Here is a 26,874-nt window from a genome sequence, read left to right on the forward strand (position 1 = left end):
GCTCTCATGAGCGTCTGATGTCATCACGCTAGCTGGAACTCTTCCTCCACAAGCGGGATCCTCTGTGCGCGACCCCGATGCTGTATGACACAAGGCGCGCACTCGCCGGGCAAAAGCGGTGAGTGTTTTTGGGGAAGGAGGGGGTGGTGGGCAGTTCTGGCCGTTAATGAGAACACTTCCCGTTTATGTGCTGCCCTCTCGTAGGTTACTGTGCTGCTGTGTGATTGGCGGGTGTGGTAAGGCGTTTTAAAGTGCTTTACATGTGTTCCTTCCTTCACACGGGACACAGGCTTCTGTGTACACGCGTTTATATTATCACTGTCAGCACCCAGCTGTGATTGAGGGGGCCCTGACTTACTGCACATGGGCTCAGTGCTCATACCTGGGCTCCTCCTGGATTCTTTCCATTGCTTTTATGTATGGACACTGCTGTGCTAACTACAATGTAGGCTTTTCAGGAACATGGGCTTCACATTCAACTTCTTTACTTTCCCTAATATGGCTAAACTCAGTTACTGACAGCTTATGAGGCACTTCAAATAATGCCTGTAATCAGCCATAATCAATCACTCAGATCAATACTAGAAGCATACATTGATCGTTCTATATAAATATGACGTATGTGTGTATATATAATATGTCTATATATTATAGTGTGTATGTGTTTATATATAATATAGTATGTGTGTTTATAGTGTGTGTGTATGTATATATATATTCTCTCTCTCTCTCTCTCTCTCTCTCTCTCTCTCTCATATTTACACACACCTCTAGGGCTATAATTTTTATGCAATGTCTCCTATTCATACCTAGGTTAATCAAGCATACATGCCAGGCAGTACCTAAAGTCATTTAAGCCCAGATATGGCTGGGGGGCGTCGGGGCCCAAACCGGACATCATATTGTCGTACCCCCCTTTGTGACCCAGGATCTGGAGGTGGTGCAGTTCACGGTGGAACACCTGCTGTCAGTGGAGTGAGATCCAGAACCAGGTACAAACCAAAACTAAGCAAAGATCTCTGTGTCATTGCCAAAGGAAAAGGATTTGCTTTAAAGTGATAATAAAGGATTGTGTTTTTTTTTTTTTAAAACTAACATGTCATACCTCCACTTTGCAGCTTGTCTTTGCACAGAGTGGCCCCGAACATCCTCTTCTAGGCTCTTGCAGCTCCTCCCTGCATTAGATAACTCCGTTGGAGAAGCGCTCTCCCGAGAGGGTTACCTTGTGGGCGCGCTCCCCCATTGTGTCCAGCACTTGGCGTCCATAGAGGCCGAATGCAGGACTCCGCCCTGCCCACCAGCGCCTGCATCATTGGATTTGATTGACAGCAGCGGGAGCCAATGGCTGCGCTGCTATCAATCTATACACTCAAGAGCCGTGGAGAGAGAGGGATGGCGGGGACGCCTGGCCCTCTGTCTGGACAGGGCTGATTGGCCCTGTGCTGATCACATGCACTCTCCCAAGAATAAAAAAAACTCTCTAGCAATACACACCAAACTGAGCATGTGCAGAGTGACTCCAAAGGCTCTGTACTATCGGCAGATGAATTGGTGACAGTGGAAGAAGGGTGGATCAGAGAAGACAGGATCAAACACAATGCAGAGGATTATTTATTTATTTATTTTATTTATTTCAGGTACTTATATAGCGCCGTCAATTTATGCAGCGCTTTACATATACATTGTACATTCACATCAGTCCCTACACCCTCAAGGAGCTTACAATCTAAGGTCCCTAACTCACATTCATACATACTAGGGCCAATTTAGACAGGATCCAGTTAACCTACCAGCCCCTTAGGTTCCACAGTGAGTATAACAAACATGCTTTACTGCATATACAGACTGGATTTTAGACTCCCTTTCACACTGAAGGCAGTTTTCAGGCATTTTTATGCTAGAAGTAGCGACTGAAAACCGCCTCCCATGCCTCCCCGGTGTGAAAGCCCGAGTACTCTCACACTGGGGCGGTGTGCTTGCGGGACGTTACAAAAAGTCCTGCAAGCAGCATATTTGGGGCGGTTTGGGAATGCTGTATACCATGCTTCTAAACTGCCCCTGCCCATTGAAATGCATGGGCTGCGCTTCCGAAGCGCCTGAAAAGCACTTCGGGCATGCTGCAACACGGGCGGTTTGAATCCTTCGGCCGCTAGCGGGGGTTAAAAGTGCCCCGCTAGCAGCTGAAAAGCGCCGCTAAAACAAGCAGTGCTTTACCTCTAACATGGTTTGGCTACAGTATGAAAGTAGCCTTACCGTTGTGGGTTTAGTAACACTTTAAAATAGAACTAGTCCCTCCTCTCCTTTACAGCCAAGGAAGCTGCCATCTTAACCTCTGTTTAATCTGCAGTTGCCCTTGTGCTGCACATGTGATCAGATATGACACTTGTCATTCTAAAGTAGAGCTATGGGCAAAACTTTTTTTTTTTTTTTTTTTTTTTCATTTTGGATAGAGCTTGGGAGGTTTATAACCTCTGTCAGATTTTTTTTTTTTTGCCATCTGTGTCCCATTGTATAGCTTTCCCTTCACTTCCCGTCCCATAGCCAAACAGGAAGTGAGAGGAAAGCCTGGCAAATTAAGGGAATTTCTTGGGGACTCCCCAGGTTACCAGAACCAGTGTCCTCATAGTGAACAGGACAAAAAGAGGGTGCATCTCCTTAATGGGGGCACAGACAGCTATAAAAACTGACAGGTGTTCTAATCCCTCTCCACTCTATCCAAAATTAAAAAAAAAAAAAAAAAAGTTTTCCTTTTAGTTGCACTTTAAAGTGTTTTATCCCAACACTTCATATTCCTGATGTGTCACCACAGAAGGAAAAAAATTCTAGTCCTGCGCTCTTCAACCTAATCATCCAGTAAATGGTTGAGGTCTTGTTGTTTTTGTTTCCCTTATATTTCTGATATGTGCCTTCTGTACCATGTACTTGTATGAGAAAGTACGGTATTCTGTTCTCTTTGTATTACTTCCTTTTATGTGAAAGCTCTGGTGTTCCTGCCAGTCCCTCTGCTTTCCTATTAAAAACTGACCACACTAAGCAGGAGTGCACTCTTTGGTCAGTTCTCTAGCTATGCTGTGAACTCGGTGTACTCTCTTCCAATGGTCAGACTTGTCCTGACATTCCCCCTGTACAACCATTCACTGGCAAGCTCCGTGTGCTGCTGCTTCTCCTCCCCCTAGTTTTTATACAGCTGACAACAGAGGGAATGTGATCATTTTATAAAAAAAAAAAAAGGGAACAAATGTATTTATTATACCAAAAGTTAATTTTTCTAATATCTATACAACAATGTTTTGCCTTTCATTTTTATCTTAAACTGAATGGGTTGTTTTACAAGGTGATCGTTTACAATCACTTTAAGGCTTGACAGTTTGGTTAAAAACACAACCAACTGTGACATTTACATTTCATGGCATAGATTAGTGAGTCACGCTGTAAGAGCCGGTTCACACTAGAAGCGGCACGACTTGCAGGTCGCCTCACCAAGGCGACCTGCACACGACTGCCACGGCGACTTGCAAGACGACTTCTGTATAGAAGTCTATGCAAGTCGCCCCCAAAGTAGTACAGGAACCTTTCTTCTAAGTCGGAGCGACTTGCGTCGCTCCAATTAGAACGGTTCCATTGTACAGAACGGGAGGCGACTTGTCAGGCGGCTAGGTTGCCTGACAAGTCGCCCCCATGTGAACCGGCTCTCACTCCTCCAGGTGGGCGGTACCGATGAACCGTGTTCCCGGAAGTGTCCTGATGCAGTTTGCTTGATGTGGTATTGTAGGAGGTGCTTGGTATCCTTTAGATATGTGGGCTCCCCTTTTGTCCCCATGTATTAGAATTGAGGAGTGAATACATAGTGGTGTAAGGAGTGAGGTGGAGGAGCTGCCTGATTCCTGCAGAGACCCAGGAGGAGATCTGGTGAGTGTTATAATACACAGAGTGGTGAGGAGGCAAGGAAAGAGGCATTTTGTATATACACATAGGTATTGCACTGAAGCACTTTGCATAAGGAGCACCATAACAAGAATTTTTGAAGCACTTTAATATACCGTATTTATCGGCGTATAACACGCATCCCAAGTTTGTTAGGGAAGTTTAAGGAAAAAAACTTTTAGGAGGGAAGTTTTAAAGCGGAGTTCCACCATTTAACAAAAAAAAAAAAAGTCAGCAGCTACAAATACTGCAGCAGCTGACTTTTAAAATATGGACACTTACCTGTCCAGGGCGCCCGCAATGTCGGCAGCCGAAGCCGATCTCTCCCTCGGCTTTTGGTTGCTGCCACTGACATCTTCGGTAAGGGAATCAGGAAGTGAAGCCTTGCAGCTTCACTTCCTGATTCCCTACTGCGCATGCGCGACTCGCGCTGCGCTATTCCACTGGTCCCTCCTGTCTTCAGGGACCTGTGGCAGGGGGGGACGGGAAGTGGCGTAGATACCCGCGGATGGCTTGGGTATCTATGGCTGGAAGTGGGAGCAAAATACCTGTATCAGACAGGTATATGCACCCCCCACCCCCGAAAGGTGCCAAATATGACACCGGAGTGGGGGAGGAATCTGAAAAGCGGAAGTTACATTTTTGGGTGGAACTCTGCACAGTAGAGATAGACAGAGCCGGATGTTCTGTGGACTCGGCTCGTCTCGCGGTCCCGCCCCTTGGCCCGGCTCCTATGATGGACACAACACCGGTCCAATGGCGGGACATAAATGCTAGGAGGCAGGACTGGGCATGACTGTGAGCCTAGCCGAGTAAACTCGGCTCTATGTCGGCAGTGCTCGTTCCCTCCTTCCCCTCCGAGGCAGCGGTTCGGCGTAAAACATGCACCCACACTTTTCCCCTGATTTTAAGGGGAAACAAAATGCGTTTGTATATATTTTTTTGATGCATGAAGATAATTTCACATATGGACATTTTTTATTTGGACTTCAATAGCAGTATAGTTTGATGCACATTTTCTACTGTAACTTTCCATTTTCTTAAATGAGTATATTGCACATTTCTTTGTTGAAATAGCAAAACTGATAGGATTCTAGGACAGTGCTGTTAATGGAGTAGAAAAATATTATTCACGGCATGCCTTGTATGTAACTGCTTTGGGAAACCACTGATGAGTTTAGTTCCGCTTTTAAGGCTACCCTTACAATGTTGTTTAAGGCTGATGCAAATTGTAGCAGCAGTTCCTGCCGCAAAGCTCGGCGTCTAGGTGTGGCTGGCCGACCCAGTGCACTATAATGACAGGTAGCCAGTGGCCGCAGCTATTCGCAGATCTCTGCACAGCCAGCCATCACCTGTAGTGATCGTTGCTGCACACACAAAGTGCACACAGCAGTGATCAGTGCTGGTAATTGCTGGCTGTGCAGAGATCCACAAATAGCTGTGGCCACTGGCTACCTGTCATTATAGTGAATGGGCCGCACCTAGCTGCCAAAAGCTGCAGCAGTAATCTTGATTCTTGCCACTACTGTTCACACTGGCCTTAATCGCCGGTGTGAATATAGCCTGTTTACCAATACAAGTACATTTAAGCCATGAATGATAAGTGTCACAGTTACTTATGTTGACTTTCAATTAATTTGATGTTAAATACCAAGGTTAGGGCAGCAGCTAGCTGCCGTAACTCCGGTATGCCTTTTTTACTATGGGTGATTCAGCATCTAATAATATTCGCCATGGGATCACTTTTAGAGGTGGTGGGAGAGGTTCCTGGCGCTTCCCGGTAGTTTCCGAGCTTATTGAAACTGTCAGTAAACCCAGAAGTAATCCAATGTAGCTGATGGCTAGGCAGGAAGTCCAGTGAGGGCAAGATGCCCCCACTCTGCTTTATGCCCTTGGAGGACCAGAGCGACCTCCAACGTAACGTCCGGTTCTCGGGCATAGATCCCCCCCCCCCCCTTTTTTTTTTTTTTTTTCTGCTTTTAAAGGTAAATGAGAGATCTTGGGTCTTTCTGACCCCAGATCTTTCAATGAGGACCTGCCATGCGTATTTCTTTTCCACAGGATGTTTAAATTACTTGTAATAAGAATAAAAGTGATAAAAAAAAAATAAAAAGTAAAATAAGAGAACAATTTATTTTTTTAAAGCGCCCCATCCCTCCGTGCTTGCGCGCAGAAGCGAATGCATACGTTGCGCCCGCATACGTAAACGGTGTTCAAACCACACATGTAGGGTATCGCTGTAATCGTTAGTGAGAGCAATAATTCTAGCACAAGACCTTCTTAACAGGTAACTTGTAAAAAAAAAATCTTAAAGCCTCGCCTATGGAGATTAAGTACATAGTTCGTCGCTATTCCACGAGCGCGTGCAATGTTAAAGCATGACATGTTATTTATATACTCAGCATAACATCCTTCTTTCACATTATACAAAAAAATTGGGATATCTATATCTTTTTTTAAGTGTATTTTTTCCCAAAAATTTGCGTTTGAAAGACCGCTGTACAAATATAGTGTGACATAAAATAATGCAACAATCACCAGTTTATTTTCTAGGGTCTCTGCTAAAAAAAAAAAAAAAAAATTATACTGTTTGGGGGTTCTAAGTAATTTTCTAGCAAAAAGTTCCAGAAAATGCCTGGTCAGCAAGTATTGAAACCACCAAGCTACTCATTTTACTCCCCTTGTTATCTCTCACCTTGACTATTGCAGCTCCCTTCTCATAGGCCTACCTCTCCATAGGCTATCCCTTCTGCAGTCTGTTGTTTACAAATTATTACTAAATCTGTCCTCTCCGCTCCTCCCAAGACCTGCTCTCCTGCTATCCTCCCATGCTCGTCTCCCAGGACTACTCCAAATCCTCTCCTATCCTCTGGAACTCTCTATCTCAATCTGTTGGCTATCTTTTACTCTGGCTGCCTTTTTAGATGATCTCTGAAAACTCATCTATTCAGTGAAGCCTGTTACCTGTTGCACTAACTAAACTTTTATCTCTTCTATTAGCTCTTCACCCACAGTTATAACCTTTTGTACCACTTGCTCCACCCTAGTAGATTGTAAGCTCTTATGAGCAGGGCCCATTTAACCCTCTTGTATTTTATTGTATTGTAATTGTATGGTCTCCCTTTAGATTTTAAAGCACTGAGCAAACTTTTGGTGCTATATAAAAGCTGTATAATAATAATATGCAGCACCATGGCAAATGTAGATTAGAGGTTAAGGTGGCGGCTTCCACCATGGCAACTGCAGATCAAACTGAGGCTAAGATGGCAGCTTCCGTGGCTGTAGAGACTAAAAGGATTTTGTTCCACTTTAATGACTGAAGAAAAACTAATGAGTGTTTGCAAGCTTACTGTGATACAGTAAGGATGTGGGTTGGGAAACGATTCACCATGGCATGCTTACCCTAGTCTAAATTCTTGTTTAATTATAAATGTAGCTCAGCATGATACATACATTGCTAGTTGCTATCTTGAGCATTGGTGGTTTTGACTGTTTGCATGCAGCATAAATCGGAACTAAACCCATTAATTTATTGGTTTCCCAAAACGGTTACATTCAAGGCATGCCGTGAATAACTGTCAGTTGCCTGTGCTCTTGACCAAACTGTCAAGCCATCAAATGGCTGGTGTCCTAACTGATCACATGTGTGGCACCATGGCAACTGCAGATTAACGTGGTGTTCCGGCCGAAATTATACTTTTTAAATAAAAATACCCCTATAATAAATATAGTAAAGTTAGTCTGTAAACTAAGGTCTGTTTTGTTAGTTTATAGCAGTAGTTTGTTATTTTATAAACGTACAGCAGGCCGTGGCCATCTTAAGTGTGGGCATCTGAAGCCAGACTGTATTTCCTCCTGGATCTCATCCTTGCAGATCTCGCACATGCTCAGTGCAGCACAAGCAGTGTAATAGGTTTCAGGTCAGGTTTCCATAGCAACGGCAGTGTCAGAGGAAGTTGCCGTCCCTTCCCAGAAAGCATTGCAAACAGGAAATGATGCGATGGGCCGCGGCCAGGGAGGAGGAAGTGAAAAATGAATACAGCAGATATACAGTAGGTGCTGAGAAAAAAAAAAAATATATCCAATTCGTTTACAGTGCACAGTTTAGTGAGGGATGGTGAAGAGTTGTAAAAGAGGGTGGAACTCCACTTTAAGCTAAGATTGCAGCTTCTGTGGCTGTAAAGAATAGGAGGGTTTAGTTCCACTTTAATAGGTGCTGAATTGTATTACTTGAGAGCAGTGAGCATCTGTGAGGGATTGCCAGGTAAATCCCAGGCGCATAAGTTTGTAATCATAAACTGCGGGCTTATTTTCACATTCGGGATACACAGCTGCTACATACAGCAAACTGTAGCAATGAATGTCTGTATGGGGGTTTACGCTGCTACTTGTGTTGATTAGAAAAATAGTTTGAGAGAGGAAACTATAAGAGAAATTGATCCTGAGGGTCTCTGCCACATCCCAAAAACAAACTGGTAAAATGAAAAGAATGCCCCCAGGCATGATATGGGCAGGGAACCAACAAAGAATAGTGAGAAAATTAATACAAGGTATATAAAAGAGTATAAATTTTATTCACAATACAAAAAAAATATACATGACCACAAATGTGAACATACAGCTACTAGATGCTGCAGCAAACGGCTCTGAAGACCACAGGTCAGATGAGAGACAGTCTCTCATCTGACCTGTGGTCTTCAGAGCCAGCGTTTGCTGCAGCATCTAGTAGCTGTATGTTCACATTTGTGGTCATGTTTCTATCATTGTTTTTAGATGTATATTGTTTTTGTATTTTGAATAAAATGTATACTCTTTTATATACCTTGTATTTTCTCACTATCCTTTGTTGGTTCCCTGCCCATATCATCCCTGGGGGCATTCTTTTCTTTTTACCTACTTGTGTTGATGGGAGAAGTTCCATACATGTAGCGTCGTAAAGCTGCGTATAGTCGCCTATAGCCATTTGTCTGCTGTATATCCTAGACATGGAAATACACTTGCAGGTTACGTTATTTGGCCTCATGCGCTCTTGTGCATAAGGCCACTTTTACACGGGCACCATGTCAATGTGTATTTTTTTTACCATGGCGACATTGTAGGAAACGTTTGTTCAAGATTTGTGTTGTACATTTTTCTTTTTCCATGATCTGTTTTTAATGTTCCAATACAACTTACAAAAAAAAAAAAAAAAAAAAAAAAAAGTTTTTCTGTGTGGGGTTAATATCTATAACGGGTGTTGGCAACCTGTAGATCTCGGACAGGTGACTGGTAGATCGCGGTCTGGGCTTAATGACCCGCCATTCCAGAGGATAAAACGGAGTGCAATTTAGAGTGACTACTTGTAAAGTTGGAGCTGTAGTAGGGAGCAAGAGCCACATAAGCCGATGCCTCCTCTGTGGTGCTGCCTCCTGTCTCATGCGGAGTGATACCAACTGCATTCCACCTCTGGTCCCGGCTAGCTCTCTCCAGAGTGGTGCCAGCAGCAGGTCAGCGTGAAGCAATACACTAGGCATATTAGTATAGGGCTGCTTTCGCACTGATGTGCTGCAGTGTACCTGCAGCTTTCCTGCGTTTAGCCATAGACTTCTACTATATTCTGTGGGTTTGGTGCACTTTCTGAAACTGGCTCATTCACAAGTGCAGCAGGTACTGCTGCTCCTCTCCAAAAAAGTGATCCAAGTCTGCTTGACAGGTGGTGAGGGGCGATTTGTTGCCTCCTCACCACCTGATTTAAACCCATGATTGCTGAGCAATGCACGCCACTGCGACACAGTAGTATGGCAATTGGAGTTTTAAATCGGGTGTGAGGAGGTGACCCTGTGCCCGGTGATCTTTGACTTCTCCCATGTTGTTCAGGTAGATCTGCACCTCTTTGGCCTAGGTTCACACCTATGCTAATTGGATGTGGGTTTCGCCGCATCCAATTCGCATAGCAGGAGAATGTGACCAGCTCTCTATGGAACCGGTTCACATATCTCTGGGGTGGCTGTGGAGCGCACTGCACTGCTGTGTGTCTTTGGCTCCGTTTCATGGCCGAATTCAGGCACAGATTCGTCCCTGAACCGGAGAATGGGGACACACTGCAATCTGCAGGCGGTTCCAGTGTGAACCGAGCCTTAAAGTTGCCTACCCCTGTTCTATAATGATAGTATTTGTATATGTGTGTGTTCACGGGCCTTTATTTATATTTTTTCTATCTATACATGTAGGCTAAGCTGTCCAGCAAAGTGAAAAGTTTTGGGGTTGGGCTAAGCTATTATACTGACTGGGGTGCTTATTATGGTCACCATTTTGTTCACGTATTCCACTGCCTGTGCCACTGAACACTGCTATAATGCAGAAGAATCGATGACTGAAACCTCGTCAAAAACTGCCACTTGTGGGAGTGTTGAATTTTTGGTCCCCTGCTGTGCTCAGGGGTTCATCTTTTAACCCTTGCACATTATCACTGTGCCCTGTAGGGATGTGGGGGTTGGCAGAGGGAAAATGATTAACGCATTGGGCGGGAAGGAGGCAGACACTCCTGAAGCATTGGCTTCTAAATAGACTTGGGCAGTGATTTCTCTGAGTGGCACGAGCAGCGGAAGAAGTGAGTATTTTCTACTGTCTTTGCAGATCCATCTTTTATTAGCAGTTTTATTTCAATGACAGTCATTTTAAATTCCATTTACAACTACATGTCCATCTAAAACTACACTGATCTCATTGTGACACCACTGCAGTGGGTTTCCTGCAGAACCAACAGGATTTTTACCCCTTTACAGGACAGGAAAAGTCAACAGATTTACTGGCCGATTCAACAAGTAGTAAAACCTATTGATCCTGCCCCCCCCAAAAGATGACATGCAAAATGTGGCATGTCAGGGGGTTAGGCGTCTTAAAGGAGAAGTTCCACTTTTGGATGGAACTCCGCTTTATCTCTAGGGGTTAGAGGAAGAGTCTGTATTACTTCCCATATTCCTTGCTCTGGTGCTTTCCTCTTCCTTCTGACACTCTAGATTGTGGACAGTTTGTCAGTGCCATTGCGTACAATGCAGAACTGTTGGTTCCGCATTATATGTGAGTAGGCAAGCATGCGCAGGCTGAAGCATCTTAGACAGGAGGTTGCGGGGGGAACCTGTCGCACAGATGGAGGAAGCCTGGGAGTGAGCAATAAGGTAAGTATTACACCTTATTCCTCTTTCCCTAGGATTTGACAAGCCTTTAATCCTTGGAGCGTCTTGGACCCCACTGCAAAAAAAAAAATCTTGTGCCCTGATATGAAATAATGAAAAGTGTATACTGTGCTGTGACCCCGCATCCCAGCAGCCAGCACAGCTGTAGACAAAGAGCTAAGTAGGTAGAAAATAAATAAGTGCAGCGCTATGATTGGAAAAAAAAAGGGAAAAATTGTATGTGATACAAACATATATGTGACAAAATGACACAAACTCTAACATAATAGATGTGAATGGATATTAAGCAATGTGCTAATATAGTGACTACACTACACACAAATGTCCAAGTTGAACGAAATGATGAAATACAGTCCAATTGGGTTTGTGATCCAATACACATGTGAGAAGTTCCTGGGAACCTTGGAGTGAAAAGATGACTGTGCAGTCGAAACGCGTTGGGTGGACCTTCCGCTAACATCGCCTCATGCTTTTAGACCCCAGATGGCGACTGCCGTCGAAACGCGTTGGGTGGACCTTCCGCTAACATCACCTCATGCTTTTACATGCTGTATCAATTAATTCCAAATGTGAGTGTTGAATTCATATTTTTATTAAACCACCTCCTTTTTAAACGGTATCACGCTATGTCAGCCCCCTTTTTCTATTACATGATGCCCTTCCTGTGACAATAAGATTCCATGCTCCCCGAGACTCCTGGAGCCTCCAGCTAACATCTCATGACCGTCTAAGGCTGATCGACTGACGGAGTTCCAGGATCTGCTGTCCCCCATTGGGTGGTTTGAACCCAACAAGCCTTGTTGACTTGGGTGGTATATGCCCCACCAAGTCAATATTATCTGGTAAGCCTCCTCCCTCTTTCATGGTGGTGGTGTTTGCTTCCATTTTTTCACTCCAAGGTTCCCAGGAATGCCAGGAACTTCTCACATGTGTATTGGATCACAAACCTAATTGGACTGTATTTAATCATTTCGTTCAACTTGGACATTTGTGTGTAGTGTAGTCTCTATATTAGCACATTGCTTAATATCCATTCACATCTATTATGTTAGAGTTTGTGTCATTTTGTCACATATATGTTTGAATCGCATACAATTTTTCCCTTTTTTCTTTTTTTTGCAATCATAGCGCTGCACTTATTTATTTTGTGCCCTGATATGGGATTTAATATTAGTGAGAAACTGCATTATATATGTATTTTTTTTCCTTTGGCTCATAGTTCCACTTAAAGCTGTCCTTTTAAATAATTACATTGAAAGTAAGTTTTCAGACTATATGAAGGCAGTCCTCATTTCTATTAATCAGACTTTTTTTTTTCCTTTTTCAGAAGCAGTTCCAGCACCGGCTTGTCCAGCCCCCCTCTGGCTGCTCAGACAGTAGTTCCTCTAAGGCACTGCAAAATCCCTGAACTACCTGCAGATCGCCACCTCCTGTTTGAGCTGCAGCTTTTTTTGTGTCACCTCATTGCCTTATTTGTACACTACATTAATATCTACAAGACTGTTTGGTGGTACCCTCCATCTCACCCCCCTTCACATACATCTTTGGTGAGTACCACAAATAATACCTATTTGTCATAAAATAATTTTAAAATGTGAGTTAACAGCTTTATATTACAGAAGGGCAAGAAGTCCTTTAGGCTTCTGCCTCTGGCCACTGTTGCAATGTATTTAAATCAGTTGTTTCACTGTTCTTAAAGAGTTAGTTCACCTTTACCAAAAAAACTGCCTTTGCAGATAAGGGGCATCTGTAGATAAAAACAAACTGCGCAGCTCTGACTAAGGTTGAATAGTTCCCTTGTATTAAGTGTAGGCCGACATTATTCAACTTTAGTCAAAGCTGCACAATTTTTTAACATTTTTTTTTAGCTAAAGACGCCCCCTTATTTGCATAGGCCGTTTTCTGGTGAAGGTGAACCAACCCTTTTAAGGTGTCATTCATGTACTGCTGGTTGAATTAATATCAGCCTGGTCATACTGGTTGAACTATGGCTCCTGATGTAACCACATATCCCAGTAGCGTGGGACGACAGGAAAAGTTTGTACTGAGCCAGTGCAGGATGAGAGAAGAAACTCGCTTATCCCTAAAGTAACATTATTCTCTCCTTGCTCTGTGCCCCACTTTCCCCTTGACACCACAGACTAATCTTATTGAATATTAATTGCAGACACCAGACACTACCAACCTTATCCTTTGCATTGCGCTTTTGATTGTACCATCCAGCTTTCCACAATTCAATGTATTTAAATACTTTTTAATGTTGTGGTTTTTATTTTATATTTATTTATTGTTTTGTTCAAGGGTTCCTCAAGGGTAAACAGGATGAGAAAGGACTATATTACAGATAATTTAGAGAATTAATCCCCATTCCAGACTAAACTTTTTTTTTTTTTTTTTTCCTCCATTCAATTTTGTATAGAGCAGAAATGGGTCAATCCTTTTTTTTTTTTTTTTTCCCCCTTTAACCGCTTCCCGACCAGCCGCCGTAGTTATACTGCTGCAGGTTGGCTCCCCTGCGCGAGCCGTCGTAGCTGTACATCGGCTTGCGGGGTTGGGATAGCAGGCGTGCCCACTGCACAGCGGGGGTGCCGATGCTCGTGGTCGACGGTCGCGATGACCGCCGGGCACGAGGGACAGAATATGGAATATGGAAGTGTGTGTGTGTGTGTGTGTGTGTGTGTGTGTGTAAACACACAAATCTGTGTTCTGTTCTGGGAGGAATGACAGATTGTGTGTTCCTATTAGCTAGGAACCACAATCTGTCATATCCTCTAGTCAGTCCCCTCCCCCTTCAGTTAGAATCACCTCCCAGGGAACACAGTTAATCCCTTGATCGCCCCCTAGTGTTAACCCCTTCGCTGCCAGTGACATTTTTACAGTAATCAATGCATTTTTATAGCACTGATCGCTGTATTAATGCCAATTCCAACTTGTCCGCCATAATGTCGCAATCAAGATAAAAACAGCAGATCACCGACATTACTAGTAAAAAAAAAAAAAAAAAAAAAAAAATGCTATAAATCTATCCCTTATTTTGTAGACGCTATAACTTTTGCGCAAACCAATCAATATACGCTTATTGCGATTTTTTTTTTTTTTTATGAAAAAATGGGGATGTTTTATTATAGCAAAAAGTACAAAATAGTGTTTTTCAAAATTGTCGCTTTTTTTGTTTTATAGAGCAAAAAATAAAAACCGCAGAGGCGATCAAATGCCACCAAAAGAGAGCTCCATTTGTGGGGAAAAAAAAGGATGTCAATTTTGTTTGGGTGCAATGTCGCACGACTGCGTAATTGTCAGTTAAAGCGACACAGTGCCAAATCGCAAAAAGTGCTCTGGTCAGGAAGGAGGTAAATCCTACTGGGGCTGAAGTGGTTAATAGCCATTTATGACCCACAGGAACATCCCATAGGTGCTAAAACCTCACTAAAGTTCTGATACAGCTGGTTTAATAATTACAATGCTTTGTTGTTGTCTGTGCCTCCATTGGAGAAATATAATTTCTATACTTTCTCTAGAATGTCATCAAGACAGGAAGTGAAAGGGAATCCCCAAGGGGGATAGATATCAGTGGCAGCTTAGGTTTCCTTTTAAGGTTATGGTATATAATTTTAGAAGATAGAACATGTCAGATATTCCGTGACTATAACTGGAGACGTGACTTTTTCATTTAAACATGGTTCATCTAAAATAGATCCCTCTCATTTATTTTCATTTACTGCAGAACTTCCACTTAATAGATTTTAATGTTTTGACACTCACTACGATTGTGCTTGCGCGAAGATTGATTGCAGCTATTGTGCGGGAGGTGAGTCTGCATAGGAAACCTCAGTGGAAAGTTTTTTTGTGTTAGTTTTTTTTTTTCCGTTTAACAATTCCTTATCTTTGATCCTGTAGGCTTCACAAGGAGGGAAGTCCTCCCTGCCGCATTCATTGCTTTTGGTAGCTACACGGTTTGCAGTTCTGACTGGAACGGGATGGAGTCTGTGCAGATCCATAATACTGTTGTTCAGGACGCATTCATTCCTCAACTTGCTCTTTTTATGTTACCCGTAAGTAAAGGTTTATTAGTGGTGTATGTACTGCACACAGCTTTTCACATCAATAACCTAAAAATGCACTGCATTTAGTAGAGCGAATTTAAAAAGCCTGAGGCGTTAAGAGTGCAGAATAAGCGTATTCTGTTACAGTTTCTGTTGTTATTTACCGTGTTAGAATAGATGACGACACAGGAGTCACATACTCAGATAATTTTTATTCATCTTACAGTAAATGTGTTAGTAAAGCTGGTCATACATGGTCCAAAATTTTGCTGGTTCAGTATGGACCCGCCAAATTTCAACTCGTGTATGGGCACCCTGGTTGTATACAAATCCACTGATCGACGTGTACAACCAGCCTGTCTGGTTCTTCTCGAATGACTACTGCTGCCGGCTATAAGCCAGGAAAGACTTATTGTGTTTTGCCAGCAGGTAGGCTCCCTTCCTGAAGAACACAATAGTGCTGCAGGAGGGATGATTAACGGGTGAATTGAACTATTTTCTTTCCTTCCACCGTGGTGGAAGGAAAGACAATTGCATCATTTTTATGGCCTGCTTAAGCCTTTTTTTTATTCCTGGACTTGCGCTGGCCATCAGTTTAAGGAAGCTTTGAACATAGGCTAACCAATGTTTAACAAATTTAAGTACTCTAGCTTTTCAGTGTTACAGAAATCAAGATAAACGTATTTGTCATATTTATATAGTGCCAATATACTAAACAGCACTTTACCAAGTACATAAACCCATTCACATTAGTAGCAGTCCCCGCGGGAACTTACTGCTTAAAGTCTCTTAAAGTGTCGGTAAACTCACCAATATATTTTGAAGTTGTAGGAGGCAACCAGAGAATTTTGGAGAAAAGTTATAAATATATGGAGAGAGCTTTCAGACTTCATGCAGAGAGTTTTCCTGGTGGAATTAAAAGTAGTTGTAAACCTCTGAAATGAACAAAGAATATCCTTTAAAATGTGTACTTCAATCCAAAGCACCTAATGTGGTTCATATCTGCTCTCATTCCTCTGCTGTCTGCATGAATCACTGCTGACAGGTTTTGCCGACCTTTGAGACTGTATAGAGGTGGGTTTGTCTATTTACTCCACTCAAGTCTCAGATTACCCTCAGCTCCCTGCTCTGTGTTGTGCATGTGTGATGTCATATCCCCTCCTTCTGGAGCTCAGAAATGCTGTGTACAATTGGGGGAATACTAGGGGTGCAACGGATCAAAAAACTCACGGTTCGGATCGTTCCTCGGATCAGGAGTCATGGTTCGGATCATTTTCGGATCAACAAAAAAAAAATCTCCCCCACTGTAATATCCACAATCTCCCTATTGGCAGGGTATTGGCGGGTATATTGGCAGAGTATTGTCAGGGCATGGCAGCAGGGCATTGTCAGGGCATGGCAGCAGGGCATTGTCAGGGCATGGCAGCAGGGCATTGTCAGGGCATGGCAGCAGGGCATGGCAGAGTATTGGCACTGCTGCCATCCGATCTCTCCCCTCCACTGTACAGATCAGTACACAGAGGGGATAGAGGAACCGGCATCATGACATGACGGCGGTTTGTTACAAGTGATCGCTCTGTCATTTGACGGAGCGATCACATGCTAAGCGGCCGCCGGGTGTACCAAAATGACCGCCGCTCCGGAGCTAGGCCGAAGCCGCGGCCTTTCCTATGGCCGAGGCCACAGAGCGCTCCACGGATCGCGGGTGTCCCATACGGATCAACCTCCGCGGATCGGATCACGGATCGATGACGATCCATTGCACCCCTAGAGAATACTGATGTCTAAACATTTTTACCCTAATGCAAGGAATGCATTAAGGTAAAAGATGTTTAGGCTTTTTAACCACTTTAAATGCAAAAAGTTTAATTTTTCATGCAAATAAGCCACTTTTCTTCCCGACTTTTAGTGATGCAGTTTCAGTTTAGATAAATTCCATTCTAATTTAGCACTTTTTTACGTTGCAGGTTTGGCATGTACATCCCTTTTCTGCATCTGGGATATGATTTCCGGCGTTCAAGTCTTTTTGCAAATGTTCCTGGGGCCCGTGTTGGAGATCTAAGTTCTGTGGACAAGGCAGGTCGGGATTATCTGACGGTGCTGCAGCACATGTGGAGGCCCAGCACAGATCCTCTTCCCACGCATGCATGCTGCCTCTCTCCTGACCTTATTCGCAGTGAGGTGCATTATCTGAAGCTGGACTTCAACTGGCGTGTGCGGGAGGTGCTTCTTAGTTCCATGTTGTCCGCCTACTATGTGGCCTTTGTACCTGTGTGGTTTGTCAAGGTACTAGCATGGCATATTACTTATATAACTAATAGGGGATGGGAACACATGGCTCATATCTTAAAATGGAACTAAATGTATAAAATAAAAAATTACAAATATGCAGACTTTATTGCAGAAGAGACATGTCTCTCCTGCAATAAACTGCACTTAGCTGACTATTAACGTGTGTGTGTGTGTGTGTGTGTGTGTGTGTATATATAATATAATTATATAATGGCCAGTAGGTACACTTAGCGGAACTTATAACCGGGGGAATTTTTCATAGTTTAATTAGTGTCAAAGTTTTGGCAGGGAACAGCCTGCCTTTATCAAGATAAGGTCACCAGCCTCCTCCTTCCACCTGCGAACAAACTCAAAGTGAATGAATACATAACTGGATATAATGGTGGCTGTCTGGAGTTCAGATTTAAAGTTTACCTTTCGTGTGATGCTCTGTCAGGCTTGTATGTCCTCCCCTTTTTTTTTTTTTTTTTTTTTTTTTTTTTTTGTTTTCTACTGGCCCACAGATTTTGTAAATACACATATGAAAGAAAATGTATCATTTGTTTTTATCTCTCCCTAAACGTGCCATATGGGAGGGATGTCTGGTAAATCCTCTTTTTACTTGACATGTATTCCTACTGTTTAAAGTATAACTAAAGACTTTTATTTTTCTTATTTTGGATTGCAAGGTGTGGGATTAGAACGCTTGTCTGTTTTTATTGCTGTCTGTGCTCCTGTTAAGGCGATTCACCATGTCCTGTTCACCATTATCTTTGAAAGGGAAAGTAAAAAAAAAAAAAAAAAAAAAAAAATCTCAATTCTTGTCCCCAGAAAAGTAATAAAGGGAAATCTTCTTCCAATGGGGACACTAGTTCCATTGACCTGGGGGTTCCCAGGGAATTCCCTTATTTTGCAGGCATTTCCTCTCACTTCCTGTTTGGCTGTGGGACAGGAAGTGAAGGGAAATCTCTGCAGTGGGACACAAAAATAATCTGATGTGGGGTTATAACATTCCCTTGCTCTATCCAAGACGGGGGAAAAAAAAGTTTTGCCTATAGTTCTACTGTAATGCATGTTGTACAGATCCTGTTGGCCATAAGCAGAATGCAATATTGAATCAATACGATATTCCAATCGCACACGTTCCCGGATAAATGGCAAAAAACATTAATGGGTGCTTGTAACGATTACCAGTTGGGTTCCGGAAGCATCAGACAAAAGAATATCTTCGCCAGCACACCATAGATCAGCAAGCAGAACTGTCCAAAAAGGTTCTTTAATAGAAAGAAAGTCACATCACAAGAGAGGTGCAACGTTTCGGGGCTGCGTAGTATCACTTGCCCAATGAAGGGGTCCTGCGCGGCCCCGAAACGTTGCACCTCTCTTGTGATGTGACTTTCTTTCTATTAAAGAACCTTTTTGGACAGTTCTGCTTGCTGATCCATGGTGTGCTGGCGAAGATATACTTTTGCAATATTGAATCACACAGCCTCAGAACAGTGTGGTTGTGTCATGTAAAGGATTTTGATATTATTTTTCTTTTTTTCTTCCTTTTTTTTTTGTTTACCTTGTGAAAAAACACCTGGCAGTGACCAGCCCCCCGTTTTACTGAACTGAGCCCTGGAATTTCACCCGGCGGGAACGCGCTGTTCCTCTGCCTGGGGTTCTCGGCACTTGATTGGATAGATTGATAGCAGCGCAGCCATTGGCTTCTGCTGCTGTCAAAAAAATCCAATGTCCCGGGGGGCGGGGCCAAGTCATACATTCGGCGGCTATAGATGCCGAATGATTGACTCGGGAGCGCACCCGCAAGTTAACCCCCCCACCGGGAGAACGCTTCTCCTAGGGGGTTAGCTGAAGCGGAGAGGACCCGCGAGAGCTGTCCGGGGACCACAGAAGACAGTGTTCGGGGCAAAACGAGCTGCACAGTGGAGGTAAGTATGACATGTTTGTAAAGCTTTGATTATTTAAAAAATAAAATAATCACTTTAACCACTTGCCCACCGCAGTTTTACGTTGGCTGCCATAACACCGGTATCCTCTACAGCAGGTGGTCCGCTACAAGTTAAAAGTGGTCTCTGCGGCGGATTCACTGCGAGATCACTTTTATCGGCCCCCTTCCCAATGCGCTCCGGTGCCCTCTGCCGCCTACTGGAACCAGCGGCGGAGGCGATCGTGTCCTGTCTTCTGTTGGGTATGGAGACGAGTGAGGGGAAGATGGCCCCCACCCGTCTCCATAACAATGCAGGGCAGAAGCGACATCAAAACGTCACTTCCGCCCACAGCTCGTAAAGGGCCAATTTTTTTAAATGACAATTTTTTTTTTTTTATATTGCATTTTAGTGTAAATATGAGATCTGATGTTTTTTTAACCCCAGATCTCTTATTTAAGAGGTCCTGTTATGCTTTTTTTTTCTATTACAAGGGATGTTTGCATTCTTTGTAATAGGATTAAAAGTGACAATTTTTTTATTTTTTTTTTAAAGTGTAAAGATAGAAGCTAAAATAAATAAGCTTGCGTGCAGAAACGAACGCATACGTGAGTAGCGCCCGCATATGAGAACTGTGTTGCCACGATTGGTAGAGCGAGAGCAATAGATCTAGCCCTAGACCTCCTCTGTAATTTTAAAACATGCAACCTGTAGAATTTTTTTAAACGTCGCCCATGGAGATTTTTAAGGGTAAATGTTTGTCGCCATTCCACGAGCGGGCGCAATTTTGAAGCGTGACATGTTGGGTATTAATTTACTCGGCGCAACAATATCTTTTACAATATAAAAAAAATTGGGCTAACTTTACTGTTGTCTCTAAAAATACACTTTATTTTAATTTTAAAAAAGTGTATTTTTTCCAAAAGTACGCCTGTAAGACCGCTGCGCAAATACGGTGTGACAAAGTATTGCAACGACCGCCATTTTATTCTTTAGGGTGTTAGGCCTGGCTCACACCTATGCAAATTGGATGTGGGGTTCCCCGCATCCAATTCGCATAGCAGAAAAATGTGACTGGCTCCCTATGGAGCCGGTTCACATATCTCCGTTGCGGCTGCTGAGCGCACTGCACAGAAACGCTGTGCGTCTTTGGCTCAGTTTCAGGGCCAAATTCAGGCATTGAATCTGCACTGATTCGTCCCCGAAATGGGGAACAGGGACGCACAGTGCTCCTGTGCGATCTGCAGCGGATTACAGTGTGAACCGGCCTTAGAAAAAAAAAAAAAAGTATAATGTTTGGGGGTTCTAAGTAATTTTCTAGCAAAAAACCTGTTTTTAACTTGTAAACAACAAATCTCAGAAAGAGGCTCGGTCCTTAAGTGGTTAATGTTATGATAGATTACAACTACTACTAAATAGGCTAATTTTTCTCTTCAGAGTACTCAGTATTATGACAAACGATGGTCTTGTGAACTCTTCCTCCAAGTCTCCCTCAGCACCTCTGTAATCCTTACTCAGCACCTTTTGCCTGCTCGGTACTGTGATTTACTTCACAAAGCAGCAGCTCACCTTGGCTGCTGGCAAAAGGTGGATCCAACACTCTGTTCCAATGTGCTGCAGCATTCGTAAGTAAACACTTATTTTCATAGCTCTACATATCTGTAATTCAGTCAGTGATCTAAAAACGTATGTTTATTATCTATTCAAATATATATATTTTTTGTACTTTTTTTTTTGACGCTGAGAAATAAGTGTTTAATAATGGTTACTATTTATTACACGTTTATTGGACTTGAATTGACTTGCCTGGTTTCTCCCCAAAATAGAGGATCAGATAAGTGGATTGAGTGAATACAGGTTAGGTGACCCATATGATCATGGTCCCCAAATCAAGTCTTATTCCTATGCAGCTTTGAGACTGTCAGTTAGCTTCTTCATCTCTTCGGTTGTCATATAATACCTTTATAGATTTATATGGGGTAACTCCAGACAGATGGCAGAAGGAATTTGGATTACAGTGTTCAGTAGTATTTGCTTCATCCTATTTGCTTTTCTTTCTTTATTGGTCTTTATTGTGAGGGAAATGACTTATTCAGTAATACTTTTTTGGCAGGTGGATGGAGGAATGCATGTGGCCCCAGGGAGTGCTGGTAAAACACAATAAGAATGTCTACAAAGCAGTTGGTCACTATAATGTGGCAGTTCCCTCTGATGTATCTCATTTTCGTTTTCATGTAAGTAGTACCATAATTGTTGGTTAGTAGAGAAAATGCAAAACATATTTAAAAGCTGCACGTCCATGAAAATGAAAAACAGTTACCATTTAATGCACTTATATATTAAGCAAATGTAATTTTAAATGCTGCTACTATAAATACCCAAATTTCATTTTTTTGGCTTCCTATAATCGCTGCATAACAGGACTTGTACTAGCATATGAAGGGACAGCAGTGTGAACCATTAATGCTCTACTCTAAGCTTTCTCAACTAGGGTTCATTGTCTTTAGGTTACTAAGGGGTTCATTGAGCAGTGACAGATTGGATCCCCACTGACCACCAATGTAAACAAGGGGGGATTTCACCAACTACCACTAATGTAAAGGGTGAGGGGTGGGTATTTTACTGTTAACATTTATTCACTGAGCACACACTGTTTCACATATTCACTGAGCATAAATGTTAGGGAGTATTTATCTACTGTTCACCAATGTAATGGGGGCATTTCTCCATTGAGTACCAATGAAGGGAGCATTACTTCAATGTGTACCAATGTAAAGGAGGCATTCTCTGCTGAGCACAAATGTAAGGGGGCCTTTTTATTTATTTATTTTTTCCATTGAGCACCAATCTAAGGGAACACTTTTCAACTGACCCCCAATCTATTCTGAGCACCAATGAAAGGGGGCACTTTTGTGCTTGAGTAGTGTAAGGGGGCACCTCAAATTAAATTTCAGTCTGTTTTATTTCTGGCCATTATGTGTTTTATTTCATAATTAGTTTTGTTATATAGAGCAAGAAAAGTGCTTTAAAATTCACAGTGTGTGTGACATTCTAGGTGTGGCATATTTAAAACTTTCAACACTGATTTATGCTGTTTTACTGTGAGCTGCAGGGTTGATTGTGACCTCAAAATTGTTTCAAGGGCTCCTTTAGGGTGAAAGGCTGCTCTACTATATTGCAATGTGCTTTCTGCCTAATACTGAAAGGAACCTTGTCAATGTGTTTTACTCTTTTGTAGTTCTGATGGCAGCATTGCTTCAGTGCTGTTTGGAGTGCATGGATAATAAGACTGGCTAGAGAGAATTATAAATCCTATGTCAGGTATTTTCTGCAGATTTTTGTCTTCAGATTTACCAAAACCATGTAGTGCAAGGGCCTGCTTGATTGAATACAAATTGAAACTCTTAAGGTTTGACCTCATATTATATGGTTTTGGTAAATCTGAAGACAAAAATCTGCAGGAAATCTAATAGTGTGTATGGGGTCTAAGAGTGCCAGTTTCTGATTGTCACTTTGTGGTTTCCTTTTCAGGCTTTAATATCCTGTTAAAAATAAGGAGTAAGATATTTTATAAGCAGTCTCCTCCATTATCATAGCATTGTTTTAACAGTTTCTTCAAACAGATCAATGCCTTCATGCAGTCTTTTTTCTATTGTGGTAATTCTATATTGGTATCAGTGAAAGTGAGTTTAAAGTAGTTGTAAACCCCATTCATGAAATGTGATCTAAGCACATATCTGTGTTGCATTCGGTTATCTCTCTCCAAAGCTCTAAATGCCGTTTCTTTCTGGTGCTTAGTTCCTCTGTTATCAGCAGAGTCACTTCTGACAAGTTGTCCGACACACGCTAACAGCAGCTGAAAATTTGTGTTGGGGAGGGTGCTTAGAGGGAGATTAGCAGGAAGCTTGTCTATTCAGACTACAGCTCTGGACATTCCTTCATGCCTATGTGAAGGGGGTGTGTGCCTTTCCTCCAATCAGCTATCACACACTGTAAGCCCAGACTCTTTCCCCTTCAGCAGTGGGTGGGGAAATATTTCTAACATTATCTGCATTTTCCAAAGAGTGTAGAAAGGGGAAGACAGCAGATATACATGTAAAACGTATGTAGGAGGATTTGTTTCATCTCTGTATATCATCTGAGGCTATTCACTTCACTGGGTGAGGGTTTAAAACCACTTTAAGGTAGGAATAGTAGTTTGAAAGTGGCCTGAAGGTTGAAAACTCAACAAAACAACCCAACAGATGTCTAAACTAAATGAAAGCACTTGACTTTGGTCACCACACCACCCCATACTACACTACACTGTGGAAGTTGATTGGAAAACCACTGAGCTCCGAGGGAGACATATGTGAATGACTCACAGGGCAGGCTCATTCCCCCAGCAGACTTCAGTGGAGGATTACTCTTCAAGGAAGCAGCGTATAGGCAGCAAGAAAAGTACATATTCAATCTCTCTTTTGAAGAGCATGCTTTTAGCCTGAAATTTTCCTGAGAGGGTCATTATTAACCACTTAACAACCGGCCCATAGCCGGAGGACCTGGCGCATCACGGATCCTGGTAAATGGCCGCTAATTGCTCTGTCATTTGACGGAGCGATCACATGTAAACAAACCGGCGTCATCTCATGATGCCGGTTCCTCTCCTCCCCTCTGTGTACCGATCGGTACAGTGTGGGAGGAGAGGGGGAGGGATCGGATGGCAGTAGCGCTGTGGGCTGGATGTGTAGTGCCCACAGCGCTGCTCTGTCACCTCCATCCATCCTCAGCCATTCCTCAATGCCCTGCAATACCCCGCAATACTGTGCAATACTCTGCAATACCCCACAATACTCTGCAATACCCCACAATACTCTGCAATACTCTGCAATTCCCTGCAATGCCCCACAATACTCTGCCATACTGTGCCATACCTAGCCATGCTCTGCCCTGCTCAGCCATACTCTGTAATACTCTGTGATACCCAGCCATGCTCGGCCATACCCTGCCATGCTCGGCCGTACTCGGTCTCTGTATGTAGCCAGGCTGTGGAAGTCTCACACGTGGTATCGCCGCACTCAGGAGGAGTAGGAGAATCTATTTTGGGGTGAGATTTTTGGTATGTAGATGTTATGTGTTAGAAATATTGTATAAATGGACAACTTTGTGTTAAAAAAAATGCGTTTTAACCACTTCCTGCCCGCCGTCATACGACGTCCTTGACTTTGTGCGGGGATATCTGTATTCTCTAGGTTTTTTGCTAAAAAAATATATAATGTTTTGGGGTTCTATGTAATTTTCTAGCAAATAAATGATGATTTTTACATGTAGGAGAGAAATGTCAGAATTGGCCTGGGTGCTCCAGAACGCCTGAAGGTGCTCCCTGCATGTTGGGCCTCAAAATGTGGCCACGCTGTGTAAAAGTCTCACGCATGTGGTATCACCATACTCAGGAGTAATAGCAGAATGTGTTTTGGGGTGTAATTTGTGGTATGCATATGCTGTGTGAGAGAAATAACCTGCTAATATGCCAATTTTGTGAAAAAAAAAAAAAAAATCTTGATTTTGCAAAGAATTGTGGGAAAAAATAACAACTTCAAAAAACTCACCATGCATCTTTCTAAATACTTTGGAATGTCTTCTTTCCAAAAAGGGGTAATTTGGGGGGTATTTGTACTTTTCTGGCATGTTAGGGTCTCAAGAAATTAGGCCACCAGTACTTCAGGTGTGATCAATTTTCAGATATTGGCACCATAGCTTTTGGACTCTATAACTTTCACAAAGACCAAATAATATCCACTGATTTGGGTTATTTTTACCAAAGATATGTAGCGGTATAAATTTTGGCCAAAATATATGAAGAAAAATTACTACTTTGCAAAATTTTATAACAGAAACAAAGAAAAATTCATTTTTTTACAGATTTTTCTGTCTTTTTTTTCTTTTAATAGCGCAAAAAGTAAAGAACCCAGTGGTGATTAAATACCACCAAAAGAAAGCTCTATTTGTGTGAAAAAAGGACAAAAATTTCATATGGGTACAGTGTTGTATGACTGAGTAATTGTCATTCAAAATGTGAGAGCACCGAAAGCTGAAAATTGGTCTGGTTATTAAGGGGGTTTAAGTGCCCAGTGGTCAAGTGGTTAAATAGACCCGATGGGGATCTATTTGTGTTCAGAAACCTAAAAAGATGTTACAGGAGCCCAATTATTTCTTTGCTGCTTGTTAAATTTTCTAACTTAGACCAGTAAGCATTGAAATATAGGCGCTTTCATTGTGCCATGTCTAAACTGATTTTTGTTTTTTTTTTTTAAGGTGTAGGCTATGGGTTGTTATCCAGATCATAGCATCCATGTCTATTCAGTCACCAATCAGCCAGCATGTAACCAGTAATGTCTGAAAAATCTTAAGTCCATTGCTTTATATTTGTTCAGGTCACTGAATCACAAGGTAGTAAAGCCAAGATCAGGATTCTGGCTCTGGCACTTGGATCTTTAAAAAGCTAGTCAGCAATGGCAGCCCTGACATTTTCTACTCGCAGGTTCCTTTTTAATGGAAGCCTACTCAAAGAGAAATACTAATTCTGCCATTTTTTTTTTGCTTCTGAAAATTCTAATCTACCTTGACTTGCTGATCTAATGGCTTTGGTACTGAAACTGTTATGGAGATCAGGAGTTCTGACTTTGTTGGCTACATACTTGTTCCAGGTTAGGAACTCTGAAAGGTAACTAGCATTTTCAGAAGTAGGTCCTCAAAGCAGCCTACATATTCTTTAGGTAGTTAGGATTCAGGAGAATTCTTTTTAAATACTGCTAATGAATTGTAATTGATTTAAATTGTTCTTCTTTTTCAGTTTTTCTTCAGTAATCCGCTGCGGGTCCTCAACATATTAACAGCCCTCGAAGCATTGCTTATATTTTATCAACTGTATTCACTCTTTTCTTCAGAGAAGTGGCACCATACAATCTCTCTAGCTCTCATTCTGTTCAGTAATTACTATGCCTTTTTCAAGCTGCTTCGTGACAGAATTGTACTAGGGAAAGCATATTCTTATACAGGGGTTGCCAGTACTGAACAGAAGCTGAACTGACCTCCCCTGCACCAAAGCCCTGTATTTTTGTTACAAATTGCTTTTGTTTCTTTCTGTAATTAAAAGCAAGAGAATATTTTTTTACTCTCAAACTGTCTGATGTGTGTTTTTTTTTTTTGCTGCACAACTTGGTTTGTATTCTGAAACAGATTTAGGGGAATGGCAAAACAAAGACCAACTTTTATATTGGTGTTTACCAGAAATCTTACACTGATAATCAGGCCCTCAGCATGAAAAGAGTTCACCCCCAAAGCACATCTGTTGCTGCCAATGCCCCTTAGCTTTTTGTCTCTTTTCTTTTACTTCTTGAGGTGACCCTCGTTTGGGAGCTGCCAATGTAGGCCTCCTTGATGCCTAGTTGTGTTTTGACTTCAGTACTCCTTCCGTGTGTGTGTGTGTGTGGTTTTTTTTTTTTTTTTTTTTTTTTTTGTCACAGACCTGTACCAAGTACAATACAAAGT

General features: G+C 42.3%; 1 protein-coding gene across 2 annotated transcripts; it reads left to right on the forward strand.

The window, feature by feature from the left end:
- On the forward strand, window positions 1-26,505 carry TMEM39B (transmembrane protein 39B). Of its 2 annotated transcripts, none has more exons than XM_073615379.1 (9): window positions 1-118; window positions 814-992; window positions 12,427-12,646; window positions 14,824-14,907; window positions 14,997-15,151; window positions 17,110-17,428; window positions 20,782-20,969; window positions 21,458-21,578; window positions 26,177-26,505. In XM_073615379.1, exons 2-9 carry the CDS (start codon window positions 865-867, stop codon window positions 26,411-26,413), a joined length of 1,452 nt encoding a protein of 483 aa, XP_073471480.1. In that variant the 5' UTR covers window positions 1-118; window positions 814-864; the 3' UTR covers window positions 26,414-26,505. The 2 variants fall into 2 exon arrangements, with proteins under 2 accessions (XP_073471480.1, XP_073471481.1); XM_073615380.1 differs by having other exon boundaries at window positions 109-236.
- Window positions 26,506-26,874: the final 369 nt, after the last annotated feature.

Source organism: Aquarana catesbeiana, linkage group LG02 (genome assembly GCF_042186555.1).
Source record: "Aquarana catesbeiana isolate 2022-GZ linkage group LG02, ASM4218655v1, whole genome shotgun sequence".
Classification (NCBI taxonomy): domain Eukaryota; kingdom Metazoa; phylum Chordata; class Amphibia; order Anura; family Ranidae; genus Aquarana; species Aquarana catesbeiana.

What these genes read in the sequence shown, in the direction of transcription:
- TMEM39B (XM_073615379.1), top strand. Translation starts at nt 865, where the DNA reads ATGGCTGGGGGGCGTCGGGGCCCAAACCGGACATCATATTGTCGTACC. An exon ending in GGAGTGAGATCCAGAACCAG is followed by an intron (nt 993 to 12,426) that starts GTACAAACCAAA and finishes TTCCTTTTTCAG; the next exon opens with AAGCAGTTCCAGCACCGGCT. An exon ending in TATCTCATTTTCGTTTTCAT is followed by an intron (nt 21,579 to 26,176) that starts GTAAGTAGTACC and finishes CTTCTTTTTCAG; the next exon opens with TTTTTCTTCAGTAATCCGCT.